Here is a 15,194-nt window from a genome sequence, read left to right on the forward strand (position 1 = left end):
TCAAGGTATAGATATAGATCAAGTATAACTTTTGATTTGTTTGCCCAATTCACTTATGCATTGTTCCAAAAGAACAAATCAATCTTGTTAAAATAAACACTTAATATGGCTTATGTTCTAAAACACTACCTAGACATGACTTTTATTGTTTGTCCTCCCAAAGATGACTGTACGAGCAAAGATTTTCTACACAAAATGTCATATTATAGCAGCAGTAAGTAATGAGCCTTGGTCATGGAATCTATTTGGTGGAGTAATTTTCCACCCGAGAGGCATAAATGCAGACGGAGTGGCATATTTTCCTCTAAACTCACAGGATCGCAGCGCATTTTCCAGCGGCGCACGTTTTGGATCGTAATTAATGACAGCAATGAGGTTTCCTTCAAGGCAGGGGTATGATATTGGGATTCTCTTCTAAATGACCCCAGTCGTGACTCAGATTCTTTTCTGGATGGTAAACCTGATATTACTGGCATGGCCATAGGATACATTTTCCAGACCTTCCCACACTTTGACCATTATATTTGCTTTACAGAGGGAATATAAAACCAAGTGCTGAAGAAGCAGTGGGTATAGTGTGCATGTCAGTGCACAGTCACACTCAATTAAAAAAAGCATTTTTTTTTATGCCAGCTACCAGTTCTTTCATTGAGTTTAGATGAATATGCTTTCTTTCAGGGAAAATACTGCTTGAGGCAAAGCATCCTTTGCAGGCTTAACTCTAAAGGAGTATAATGCATAGCTTTATGTAGAGGGGGAAGTTAAATATGTACATGGTCGTACAAAGGGGTCTGTATTGTTGGGTCTCTGCTTGCGTGAACAATCCCGCTTTCCATGGCGCCTACTTTGCTTCTGTAATGTCTCTCTCTCTCTCTCTCTGTGTGAGATCAGAAGTCTTTTTGATGTGCTGTCGTAACGCGTATCCCCATCCTTACTGTGTCCTCCAACCCCCAACACTGACAGGTTCACACAGTTTTACCTGGTATAGGTTTCCCCAGTCTGCACTATTTGGGTCTAATTTGCTAATGGATCCCTTTGGAGATTCTCTTTCTCTCTGTGATTATCCGGCCCCTGAGAGAGTAATTATGTTTAATCCAGATGAATAAATGTCTGTTTCTCATGGCTCTGATATTGGGACAGAGGGTTTTGCCCTCTGGTCTTTCTTATGCAGAATATGAAAGCCTTGTTATGCAAACCAGAATTGCAGTCAGGTTGCATTTCCATACGATGCTGCACAAGTCTGAGAAGATAATCACAAAAGTTCCCCCTGGATCAAAGGTGTTTATTAGGGTGACGTACTGACTCGGAACACACATTATCAAATATCAAATTTCCTATACTATATCAAACAACTGTATATATAATTGTTAATGCTAATTTGTTAGTATTTTTATGGTAGGCGTGATATTCCAGGAATTACAGCATTTTGCCCTTAAATGTAGTAAAACAACAATACAGTTAGTGTGACACTAACCTAAATCCGAAAATCAAAAACGTACATCAACACATCATAGGTAATTGAAAAAATATAATAAAAAAAAATATGGGTCTGGAATGACACTTTACAAACAGAAAAAAATAAAATATCAGTAAAAAGTGTAGCAGTATGATGTGGGTCAGAATTTCAAGAAAAAAACTATAATAAGTAGACACTATATTCAAACTGTATAATCCCATGCAAGCCATTAAAACACATCATCGGAATCCTGGAGAAGGTTCATTACCTAGCTGAATTATAGTGCAATGTAGTCGAGAACAAATAAATGGAGAAAGTGAAGAGGTAACAGCTTTTCATGTGTACACAAAAGCTGGGTGACGACAGAAGCATGAAGCTACATACAATACAAAACTAGCAGTGTGCCCTTGTATTGACATGTTAGTGCTTGCAACTGGAACCTTGTTTTGCCAAATCAGCAAAGCATGTTCACGGAGTTCACTTTTGCTTTAATCCAGAGTAATCTTGACACTATTGACGATATTAAAGGAGTGGCGACAGTGCTCAATGTGTGAAGGGGTAAATTTCCCAAAAACTAAGGTGTAAAGTGGGGATTTTAAAAGGTGTGATCGGCAAGGACACATACGAAAGGCAAGCCTGTGATCCCACCCATGGAAAGTAAACTAATTCTTAGCATCGTTAGTGAATAAGTAGCCTGCAGTGGAATTTAAACTCAAGGACATTTGCCCAACCAGACAAACCAGTTCTCAAGACCACAAGAACTGAATGACCGAGAAGGTGAAATGTTTCTTTTTCTACAGAGGTTACTCCCTGAGAACAAAAAAAGAATGCCAAACTGCTCATTAAATCTATAAACTAATTATCAAACCCTTTGTGAGCTTGTTGATTAGGGCTTTACTGTTAACAAGTCTTGAGACACTTTTAATCACTCAACTTTTGTTCATTGTCCCTGTTCTCACGAGGAGTGAATTATCTGCAAACCCATCAGTGCTGAGTGCACGTAAACACACTGTAATATAAAACATATTTATTTATCAGACAAGTTCAAGTCAAGTCAGACAAGTTCACGACAATTTCACCCAAGTTAATGTGTGTCTGATGAGTTGTGAGAACGCTGAACATTATCAGTATAGCAGAAACCATACTGGACATGGGCATTTGATGTAGCAGTTAATGCTAATTTGTCTAATTTTAGTCATATGGAGCATTTTCGTAGTAATAGACCAACAAATCTGAGGTAAATGTTGACATTCCTGACAGTTTTATACTGTTTCCAACACTACTATGACTGTACATTATCCATTAACAGCTATGTGTTAGCTAAATTGTTAAATAACACGTCTTTACTCTTAATAATTCTTGAGTCACTCAACTATGGTTCAGTGTCCTTTTTCATTACTACATATTGTCATTGTAATATTAAACACATTCATTGAAAAGAAATTCCACATTAATACCACATTTCTGTGGTATTGTTTTTTAGAAGTTGAGACCTAGAGAAGCAATTCCCAGGTTGTGAGGTAATGTTGACATTCCTCAGTATCACAGAACCCTTGTAAAGCTGGTTTTGCTTTACTATAATTGTACTCAAATGGTGTCTTTTAATAATTCTTTTAATAATCTACCAACATATCTGAGGGAAATGTTGATATTATTCATTATTCTGTTTCATTTCTACTGTTCCTATGTCTTTGCATTGCTTGCATAGCTACATACTAGCTAGCTATATTGTTAGCCGTGTTTCCAGCCAAATAACAGCAAGGAGTCTTTTGGCAGCCATGTTTTCCAGCTGGCTAGCAACCGTGTTCTTTCAACTTTAACCTCTTGATCGTTAGTGTGAGATGCTCCACTCTCGTGGAAGCTCAGGTGGACACACCACAAATTCTGTTAATTTATTTTTAATAAGGCCTTCTTTTATTTTGTTTCACCTAGCCATGCTGTAATGAGACTGTAGCTAACAGTTTTGCTTGTTGTTTAGCATGTATAAGGACAATGTAAAGGCACAGTGTTTGTCAAAACAAGATGGGGCTGTTAGGAATATTAACCTTTTCCTCAGATGTGTTGTACTAAGAAAAGACTACAGTTACACTTTAATTACACTTAGCATTGTCTGCTATCTAAACACATTGAGGAACATCGGCATTGCGTCCAGATTTGACTATGAATGTGGGTCGTCTCAAAAATACAGTAAATACACAGCTCTGATAGGAATAACAGATGTGACAGCACAATGTAACCAATGCACAAAGGCAAATGCAGGATCCATCCATCTGTGTTCATCATCCAGTAATGCTTTTGGGAGTCGTCTTCGCCAAGGTTGAACACGGAAGTGTGTATGAACCCCAGTCGCTTACCTGCAAACTCTATTATGCGCCAAGTGCATAAAAACAGATTTGTCCGAGCTAGAAGCCCAGGGAACTGACTTCATATGGAAATTAAAAACAGGGTTTTAACATTGCAAATGAAACTGTACATTTAGCTAATTTGTGTAGTGATGGATTTTTAATTATGTAATGAATTTAATGGCACTCAGTACTGGATTAGAGCTCAAGATGGAGAAGGTAAAAAAGGATAAAGTGAGATATTTCCCCACATTATTTATCACTCCTTAAACTTAAATTGACAGAGGAGGCTCGGGTTCTCAAATTCAGACAATGGAAAACTACTGCCAAGGCTATGTTTTTTTTTTCTTGATTCAACACGGCTCATTAAATTCAGTCACACTGGATAAAAGTATTTAAATGAATAAATGTCCATCCCCATCCCTAATACTAAAGATAAAGGAGCTTTTAAAAACACACATGGATCCAAAAAAGCCTCATGAAACAATATATTATAACGTTTTCACCACAAAATACAATTTAAAAACAGTACAGTAATAAATTAGGAACAACTGATTTGGATATTGTACAGTACAACAGAAATGTATAAAATCTCACACAACACTCACACACAGACACACGTGAGTCCAGGTTCGAAATTAACCACACGATTTTGTTATGTCTTTAGTGGGCTGCTCATAGAGTACACAGTACAAAAAAAAAAAAGTTAAAATGTGGACAAGGAAGTTTCAAAAGTCCTCTTTAAAAAAAAAAAAACAGTGTTAACATTTCAATAAGTAATTAAAATACACACAAGGTTTGACAGTGGCAGGGACAAAAATTCAGTCTTTAACTTTTTAACTAGGAGAAAAATATTTGTCTTTGGAAAGTTTGGCATATTTGCAGAAATTGCACTTCAAAATCCACATTTTTTTCAAAGCTTCACTGACCAGAAAGTGCAGCAATGTGACGTACACTGTATAAGACGGACATTAGCTGCACATTAATGCTACGTACTAATCCGAAAGGCATTTGTGAAGATTTTATTTACTATTCACATCTGCGTAACTTGAGAACTTCACCATTCTGTGCAGTAACTCGCGTTACAGCAGGTGTTATGCTAATATGTGCTAACATTCGAGCATTTGTTAACGCATATTTAGTTGCACTTTGTGGTCAGCGAAATTTTGGTTTCAGTGTAGAAAATGTCCTCTTGGGTCCCTTTTTACATAATGTCTATGTCAGTAACACTTGCTGGGGGAAAGCTAGCAGGGTTAATCCTTGGACCTAAACCCTGACGCATATTTGGACTAATTACAGAGAAATAAAATAAGACATGAAAGGTTTTTGAATAATGAAGAACTTAGTGCACAACATAAAACTTTATTCCCTGGAAATGTTGTGCGTTAGAAGGAAGAGACATGTAGAAACTCCTGCTGTATAGCAGTGATCTGGATCTTTAATTCACTTAGAAACTTTAGGTCAGCCAATTAAAACCTGGTGACCCATGAACAGAATCACAGTGACATTTCTGTATCAGCAGTAGCAGAACATGCTAACAGCTAATAGTTAACGTTTAGCTTGAACTACCTACACTTCCCCCCAGCTGTTACTCCTGACTGAACACTTTCAATCATTCATTAAAATGACCAACTGATTCAGGACCAGCAGCTTAAAATGCCCCATAATCCTTTGCAGTGTAGGTTAGCGTTATCCGAAACAGTAGTACTCGTCCGAGTCCACTCTGGGTCGAAGTGGAGATTTACTGAATGTCTCGTCCCCGATGATGGACTGGTCATTGAAGCTATCTGATTGGTTGGCTGGGGATGAATGTTCCAAGTCCTCCCCTAGCGTGTCCAGGTAACTGCCGACTGAAATTCCGTCCAGTTCGTCCATCCCGTCTTGGAGGCTGCTGAAGCTCCCGTGAGGAGACGCGTCCTGGCTGTCTGAGAGGCTGTACAGGCTTCCGTTTAAGCTGCTCTCCCGGCTGGCCACACCCCCTCGCTCCTCCATCACCCAGCGGATGGACTCGATGCCTTCGTTGATGGAAAGGAGCTGTTGCATCAGTTTGACGTCGATAGCACGGAGATGGGCCTGTGTTTGGGGGGAAAAGTATTAGATCACACAATCATTACATGATTCAAATTTCTTTGATTCCAAGTTCAATCCATGTTGCTTTTATTTATCTATGAAGATAGACCATATATTAAGTCTAATGTTATATTTTTTTATTAAGGACTTGTTCTTTAATTACATTTGACTACCTTGTGAAAATTTCTTAGGGTAATATTACAATTTTATAGAACAAATTCAATATTTTGTAACAAATGAGATACTTCTGGGTAGATAATGGTGAGGTAGCAACAGCACTAACTAGCATATTAGGAAAGCAAAAACAAGGTACAATAAGTGTGAAAAGCTGTTCTGTTTGGAAATTCAGAAACTCCCAGGAGCAAATCTGGATTTTCGAGTTCTTGTTGGGTGGGGGAAAAAAGCCCATGACATATAGAGTATATCTATTCTCGTAACTTGAGAATTTTCCTCAGAAGTGTACACTGACAAGTCCTTTTAAATATTATCTATATTTTACGGTTCAGCATTTTAAACTCGGCTACTACTTGGTTTCGTTTTTGTTTTGACTGAAGATGAAAGACAAGAGCACTTCCTGATAAGTCTCTGATATGTCATACCGAAGAAAAAGCACAACATTAGTGGATTTTTTAAACCAACATGCCTATTCAGAAGGGCTATATATTACCAGAGGTGATTTGTACAGGTCCGTTTATAGTAGCTAAAGCACTGTGCGATCTTTCGGGACACAGGAATGTGCGGGCTGTGAAAAAAATTCAGTCGGGACTAAAAGTCCTGAGCTACAGTGGTAATAATTATATTACCACCCCTCACCATGTAAATCTATCAACAATGTACTCTTTAAAAAAAAAAAAAAAAAAAAAAAAAAAAAAAAGGGAGAGTTAAATACTTGGTATACCGTTGTAATTTATATGTCGTAACACAATTCTACACAAGCTACATTGTTTAACATCCTATCTATTGCTAGCTAGCTAACTTAAGGTTTGACTTAGTGTTAAATACTGAAAAATTAACAACTGTATTACACAGTATTGTCTAAAGCAAAAATATGCCAGTATCAAAGCTCTACATTTCTCTGTTTAGCTGAAATAGTCAGAGCGGTATGGAGCGAAACCACCTCAAAGTAGCTTCGTTGTTGTTGTGACATCAAATTAATTCGCATGCTCCGTTCACATGACATTGTGTTTAACTTTATCTTTACAAGATGATTCCAGATAAACAGTCTATTGTTGTATTACTCACTACCTCAGGAGACAAAAATTTCCCTACACGTCTGAAGGAAGTGTTGATGTTTGTGATTTTTGTCTTTTTCCATTGAAAACACCTTTACTTCCATATAACTGTAAATACTTAATGGCTATGTGCTAATTTAATGCTTTCTGTATGAATCGACTACTCTTGTGGTACTTATAAAAGTTACTGATAAATATGAATTGTGGCAAAATTTTGTTTCTTAATATGGCAATATAGTTTTAGTCAAACTTTCAGCCTTTTCTTAGTAATTTTCCAACACATCTGAGGTAAATGTTGACGTCCTTGATTCCTTGGTTTTATTTTGTTTTCACTGTCACTTTGCCTTAACCTTCTCCATATAAACATTAACAAGTTAGTACTAGCTAGCTAAAGCATTATTCTGAAGTATTATTCAGCAATCCTCAACCATTACCTAGTCACAGCATGAGAATTGTAGAATGGGATATGATCAGTATATAGAAATGGTTTTAAGTTTTAGAAATTCAGTTGACCTAAAGCAGGCCTTCATATCATCATACTGAGTTTCAGCCCCATTTACTGAAAAGACCCTGCCCTTGAGCTATACTCTGCTTTTAAAAGCAGAAATGCAGCACTTCATCACTGCTGTATTGACATGTAAGCTAAAGACACACAAAGCAATGGCTTCAGCTCTCCAGCTGCAGGGCGCACTCAGCTGTGACATAAGGATCCAAATGGGATGCAAACTACAGCACATCTGATCCAAGCAAAACAGCCAGTGGCAGAAAAAGCTTCACAGGAACAACACGAACGACATTTACAATAGTGACAAACACAAAAACAGCACACTTGATACAGAACCATGCACACTAAGTATTAGAATTAGTACTGTCCTAGTATTCATCTAGTGCTATGATAATAGTCGCTTTGCCAGCTGGGGTTAAACACAGAGGCTCTCTCACAAGTTGGCTGCCACAGCCCAATAATATGGCTAGTGTTTGCACTGTGACTACGTCCTGGCTTTATGAGATCACTGACTCGCCACATAGCCACTGTGGAATTTTGTGCACATGGAGATCAATGGGGGAGATAATACAGAGACAAGAGCTAGTGGTTGCAAGCTAAAAAGCTGTGGACTGATGGCAAATTATATGCTATTACCACTGTATGGTAATAGCCACTATTTCTAAGGGTCTTAGGGTTTATGGGTCTGTGTTTAGTATGCCCTGAGATGGTTTATGTGCTGACCGGAGTTTGCCCCTTTCGTCTTTCACAAAGGACAAAAGAAACCTTAGCATACGGTCCCTCCAATGAGCACCCTGCTGCAAAAAGAAGGAAGAGGAAAAAAAAACAACCTCATGAACACCATTGGTTTTCTTGTGGGTTCATGGTGGAGTGGATTTGTAATGTTTGGTGTGGTTCCTAATGGTATTTTGTGATTTGGTTGAGATTATAACATAGCATAACACATCCTAATGGTTGAACTGATTCTATGTGTGTTTGATTGGAATTCAAATGGTCTCTGATGGTGATTTTGTGGTAACACGGTGGTGATTCATTGTAACTAAGAGATTATTGCGATATTTGCAGATGAAGTTTAGGCTTTCCTCAAGAAAAGAGAGAAGCACTGATATATAAATACCATTCCTGGGAATAGAAAGAAACTACAGTTATATTGGAAACCATTAAAACCAATAAATCCTGTTGGGAAGGGGAAAAAAAACCCCAAACATATAATGGAAACCATTGCACCAAATTCCCCAGTAGAGAGTGAAACAATACTTCTAATGTTCTTTTCAACAGGTGAAAGAAGCTTTCTGAGTGTCCGCAACACATGCTGAAATTATTAGCACATGTGTAACCAATATCATGACCTGCTATTGGTTCATGACACACCATGACCAATGACATTAGCACATGCTTGAAGGCTGTAAAATAAATCAAGGCTGTTCGTGTCCTCAGACGATACGTGTCAAGGCAGGGCGATATGGTTACACTTAGTCACCACAATAATTTGACTAAATATAACACAGTATGACAGATGTTCATCAGCCAACTAAGATCTTCCCCAGATCTCTTGTTAGGATAGAAAAAACAGTGGGATTCTTTTTTTTACTCTACCATGGTAGTGAAAAATACAATACCAAACACCTCAAGGCTGTTTTTAATACATTTTGTTTTGCTTTTATAGTTCTCTATAGGTTTACCACTGTATACGATCAAATAAGTTGAGTAGCTTGATGAAATTAGCTTAAAGTTCATGCGTTGTTTTTAAAATAGCATTGCTAAGCAGGTCATAATGATCTCCTCAGTGACATTTTAATTCAACGAGTACAGCGTTCCATCGCCTCACATTTCAAAACACGGGGAACGAAAACGAAGGTGCGTGAGAGACAACACAAGCTGTATTACACAGATAACAAAGACTTTGTCTTCGTCAAGGGCGCATATACAAAGTCAGGATCAAGGACTGTTTTGTCTGCCGGGTATCTGAGCTACGATAAATGACAAAAATACATATCTCTGTTTAGTCTCTACCGACAAATAAACATGGAGCATCTTTCTATGGGTGAGAGAACTCATTTGAGGTTACAAAAACATTTAGAACAGGTCAGAAAAAAGTTTTTCTCAAGAAATGTTTGAGACAAAATGTTCAATAGATCTTCACTAACTCATAAGCTAGCTAGAACAGTAAGCTAGCTAGAACGGTAAGATAGCTAGAAGTGCTAGGCTAGCACACAATCAGTGAATAAAGGTGCGTTCACACTAGCAAGCAACAAAGCGACAAGCGACCATTCATTTTCTATGTAGGTGTGTCACACAGAGCCGTGATTTCAGCGACAGAGCTACAAGAGACGTGCAAGGTGAGGCTTTCTCGACTTTACGCAAATGAAGTATGATACAGTAAAGTGATCCAAACTATTGCCTGGATGGGACTCAATATCCAAAGGAAATATGAGCCACCAAACATGTCTTGGCTAATCAAATACCTTTGGCATAAGGTGAACATTGTGCAAATTTGTTGTCAAACTCCTTCTTTAATGTGTAAAAAAACATTCAAATTCAGTGCCATAAAACACTGGAGCAGAAGGACGGTGGCAGCTGTTACTCCAGAGCCACAGCCCGCTTCGGGGTCAACCGACAAAGCCCTGATTGGATTAAAGATTAAGCCGTGGTGTGTGGAAACCAACTGTAGCTTGAGCTCCACAGCCTGCAGCCACATGTGTTCACTAAAACAAGGTGAACAATGAATAACAAAGTAAGACACGTGAATTTTGAACACACTAAACATTTCTATTGCCATATATAGAGCTAAAGAGACATAATATTCACACAGGATTTATTCTGGCTGAGTGGATGTGATGATCTCATTCCTGGATACATTCAAAACAGTGTGTGCGCGTGTACGTTTGTGTGTTGGGGGGTGGTGGTGGGGTGCGCATGCATGAGTGTGTGTATAGAGAACCAGCTGCTTGTGCTACTGCTGGCTTTTAACAACTGATCTGAGACCTGGCCCCTTGACCCTCACTGTTATCACTCACACTTACGAGCAGGACAACTAGACAAGCCCCTGGCCAGTTGCTGAGGTCATGCACACACACACATGCACCAACAGTAAATCTAGTATCATTTTTTTTTTTTTCCCTCAACCCATGACTAGGGTAAAGTCTGATAGCAGGAGCCTGTCCTGTCCGGGAGCCGTTCCAAGGCCAAAGACAACACACATAAAGACAGATGACAATAAAAGATGATAAGGCGGGATGCCTTTGAAAAAAGGTGGCTGAAAAGCCAGCTTTAGTATTTCACACCCTGACCATCTGCTCCTCTGTACAAACTGTACAGTCTGTCAAAAGCAGAACAGGGCAAATATTTTCCATAGGGGACCATATTAAAGGCTGTTTTTGACTTTGTATTTTGTTTTTGTTTGAAATTTGCAAAACAAACGTTTCCATTTAATATGTAGCTATGTTTACATTGAACCTGGTGAAGCGACACGCCTCGATGCTGTAACTTTAGCACATTTCCGAACCCCACCACTCACTGCGCTACACACATCGGCCGATATGTAAAACTATTTTTACTTCAGCGGATTGATTAGCCTGCACAAATGATAGCTGATATGATGCATCTTTTCTGGATCTTTAACATGCAGGTACATGGAAACACTGACTAAACAGAGCAAAATAAAGTGCAGCACAAAGTTGGCATATAACTCCCATGCTAGCAAAACGTGCAGTTACCTCAGTGTTAAACATATCGAAAGAAAATACTGAAACAAACATCTCAGCCAAAATTTTTGTCGAGGGCGCAAACATGATACGCTACACAAACATATAGGCTACTATTTTGTTTTTCTTAGTCTGTGTTAATGCATGTAACTACATAACTGTTAAAACGACCTTATTATATTAAGGTTGCTACCTCTTTTTAGCTTATTCAGTTAGGTTTCCGGGCAACTAAAACATGGGACTGGGCAGAACACTGAAGATTTTACTTACTTGGTGGGCTAGATAATAAATTTATGATTTGTTGCATAACTGTCATCAAATACAATTGATATGATTTCCATATCCAATATTAGCTTATACTACGTGGTCTGAGACTTAAAAAGTTACAAACGTACAAAGATACATAGCTCTTACAAAGGTTAAATTTAGGGTTAGCGCTGGGATTAGTGCTTGTACCTTTTCTTACGATTTTGTCCATATGAAAACTTTCATGACTGTCACCATCATGGTCGTCAAGGTAACGATAAGTACACCCACCAAATATTGCATTAACCAGTAAGCTTTCATAAATCAAAATATAAATCTGTCACAGTTCTGCAGACTAGGACACAGTAACAAAAAAAAAGAGGAGCTTCACATTGACATTTTTGCACCAAAGGATACATCTGGAGTCAGTGACTCCTCTGTGCCCTTTAACCTTTAGGAGACAGGGAGCTGATTTAAGCTCAGTATATTTTACTGCTCCCAGTGCAAGGCGACGCTATGGTACGGTTTCTGTAGATCTCGTCTTGTTAAGACATGAAGGCCCGAGACAACACACAGACATTCACACTGTGTCAATGGCAAGACGTGTGAACAATAACGTGTGAACAGCGCTCGGATGAGGTGCTAATAGCCCTTTCTTAATCTGATTTTCTGCTGATGAAAAGGAGAGATATTTGACTCATACAGTGTCGTCAGTGAACTATACGTGAGTGTTCACACACACATGTGCGAGTCTTTAGCTTTAAAACCATATGTTGGCCACACTGGTTTGCCTAGGGAGTGTTTAAGGCATGACGTTTATTATCACTGTACGTTCCTGGGATTATTAGGAAAGCAGACGGAAACAGTCTGCAGTCGTAATCGCCGGCTTCCTTATGACTGCACGCACAGCGTGATGTTATCACAGGTCAACATCCTACAAACCTTGCACTTGCACTCACATCTGCACAGGTCGTGATGGACAAAATCCCACGTCATGTAAGCTGTACTGAGGCAATCCGGATCTTGTTGTTAGCGATGAACTTTGTCTGAAGTTTGTTTTGTACGTGTGCGCATTTAACTGGGCATGCTGCTCTTCATGTAGTGTTTACTGACCTGAACCATAAAACCGCACTTAAGTTAAACACTCTAGCTTTATTGATCGAGACAGGATACGACAATAAAGAAGGCTTGTTTCTATCAAATGCAAGTCAGTAGCTAGAACCAGGTAAAAGGTCTACATTCAGTTCCCTGGTTCAGATATGAGGAAATACAGGGCCTGGAACTGTATCTTTCCTTGGCATTGAAGTGGTACTTTCAAGGGTTCTTCTTTTGTTCCTAGTGTGTATCTTTTACATGGTACATGTGAACGTAGTGTATGTTGATTTAAGGTACATAATTGGACCTCCTTAAGGATCATTCTTGTAGTTAGGATTTAGAGGAATATTTAAAAAGTGCACTACAAAGCAAATGTACCATTAATGGAACCACTCCAGTGACAAAGAAAGGTGTATTCTGATCAGAGCAATCATAGTGTTCACAGGACACCATGGTATAATATCTGCATGGCTATTGTTGGTTTTGGTGTCAGAGATCCAGGACTGGGTTGAGAACCTGGGTTCTAAAGCATGAGATCTTTTGAGAAGGTGTACTGCTGAAAGCATTAAAGGAAAAAAAAGCTCACCATTTCCTGTTTGAGGAACAGCATCTTGCTCTCCAGTTGTTTAAGCTCAGAGCTGGTGCAGTGACTCTGAGCTCTACTGGACTCTAATGGTTTTGCTCTGTGCGTAATGGACCGGGCCAAGCTCTCCGGTACTTTCCGACCCAGTTTCACCTCGATGTCCCTGAAATCCGGAACAGTGCTGTCCTCCTCCATAGTCAGAGAAACACCAAAGATCCTGTCTGGACACACAGAGACCTGAGATCCCGGCGTGAATAATGAATAAAGCTGAAATTACCAGCCCCGGATCCGGTTGCGCTTCAGACGGATCTCCTTTCCGTAATCCGGTTTGTCTAAAGAAACCAGTTCTGCAGTGGAAACATTTCCGTTTAAAACTGTTCCTGCACGAGCTTGCTTGAAAGAGTTCAGCTACATGAACCAAGACGAGCCGTTTTTGAGCCGATGGTCGCGCGCTTATAAGGACAGAACCTCTCCGCGTGCGCGCCGGGACTTCACTGTGGAAAGCCAAAAGGTTCCCAAACAAAACAGCTTTGCAGGATAGACTTTAAAGTCCCCCTGAAATCAGACTTGACGTTTTCTGGCTTTTAGTATGAATATGTTAGCTCTATGAGCTAGTGTGCTCCAGAACAGTGACCAAATTCACATTTAGAAGATATATGCATTCAAAATGTGCAATCTCTCTCTACCACTGATACGGATCAACAATTCTGATGACATCATTCTGCACTTCAGCTTCTCGTCAGATTTTCTGTCCAATCGAATGCTCTCTAGAATCTAAAGTGTCCCGCCCACAATTTATAAAAATCACCTTGTCGAAGTCACTGTTGCTGAGGGAGAGAAATCACATCAGCAAGCATGGGTCATTAATGATGATGATAATAATAATAATAATAATATTATTATTATTATTATTATTATTATTATTATTAAGTAAGTTGGTTAAAAAGGAACTGTCTTGAATTCATTTACTTTGAAGAAGGAGGTATTTGTGCCAGCTCATGGCTTTATGACAGACATTTTTCCGATGATTCCTTCACCGATATTGGGATGTTCAATATTGGGATTGGGGCTGTGAGGTAAGCTAAACACTATTGGCTATTTAAAAAGGAGGAGGAGCCACTTGATATGTTCCGCTCTGACTTCCTGTTTAAGTGGAAGTTATATCATCACATCACGTGTTCTACATGCTGGTTTCGAGTGAAGTTTATTGTGTGCACTACACTGTAGTCTACATTTTGGACACATTGTTAATTATAAAAGGCAAAATTTGCTGCAGTTTTGTATGATGTCTTTCATGAGGCATTTTAGTAGTGTTGGTTAAGATTTTGGTTCAGTTGAGAACTTTTGCTGCTTTTTTTTCTCTATGAGTGTCCCAGCTTGCTAATTTATAAATGTAAAAAATTTTACAGAGCCAAAGATGGTTAAAGTTCAGTGATTGTGATGAATTCCCCCTCTCAGCTCATATCAAAGATCCCAGCATGAGTGCTCTTTTCATAGTTCATAGTTATCCATGTGCTTCTATTATTGTTTTGGTTTAATTTTTTCCTCCCCTTTTAATTCATTTGTCTTTGTGGGTTCGGTCTATTATCTATGTCGCCTGTATCCTGTCTTTACTTAATCCTGATGTGTGTATATTTATGGCTTATAAGTCACTGGGTGCTCTAGCTTATTTAGTGTTTTTGATTCTCTCATAATCTTTCTTGCATGGCGGCTTAGTGGTTAGCACGGCCGTCTTGCACCTCAAGGGTTGGGGGTTCGAATCCTGCCTCCGCCCTGTGTGCATGGAGCTCTCCCCGTGCTTTGAGGGTTTCCAGTCCAAAGACGGGCATTGTAGGCTGATTGGCATTTCCAAATTGTCTGTAGTGTGTGAATGTGTGTGTGTAATTGTGCCCTGTGATGGGTTGGCACCCTATCCAGGGTGTCCCCTGGATAGGCCACAAGTTTCCTGGGAGTTTGGCCAC

At 39.2% G+C, this 15,194-nt stretch overlaps 1 protein-coding gene across 1 annotated transcript; it reads right to left on the reverse strand.

Annotated features, from left to right (window-relative positions):
- Window positions 1-4,272: 4,272 nt before the first annotated feature.
- LOC113545793 (leucine rich adaptor protein 1-like) lies at window positions 4,273-13,858 on the reverse strand. Its single transcript, XM_026945397.3, has 2 exons — window positions 13,237-13,858; window positions 4,273-5,871 (listed from the first exon to the last, which is right to left on the reverse strand). Exons 1-2 carry the CDS (start codon window positions 13,426-13,428, stop codon window positions 5,488-5,490), a joined length of 576 nt encoding a protein of 191 aa, XP_026801198.3. The 5' UTR covers window positions 13,429-13,858; the 3' UTR covers window positions 4,273-5,487.
- Between the last annotated feature and the right edge of the window lie 1,336 nt (window positions 13,859-15,194).

The sequence above is a fragment of the Pangasianodon hypophthalmus genome, chromosome 28, assembly GCF_027358585.1.
Source record: "Pangasianodon hypophthalmus isolate fPanHyp1 chromosome 28, fPanHyp1.pri, whole genome shotgun sequence".
In the NCBI taxonomy this organism is placed as follows: Eukaryota; Metazoa; Chordata; class Actinopteri; order Siluriformes; family Pangasiidae; genus Pangasianodon; species Pangasianodon hypophthalmus.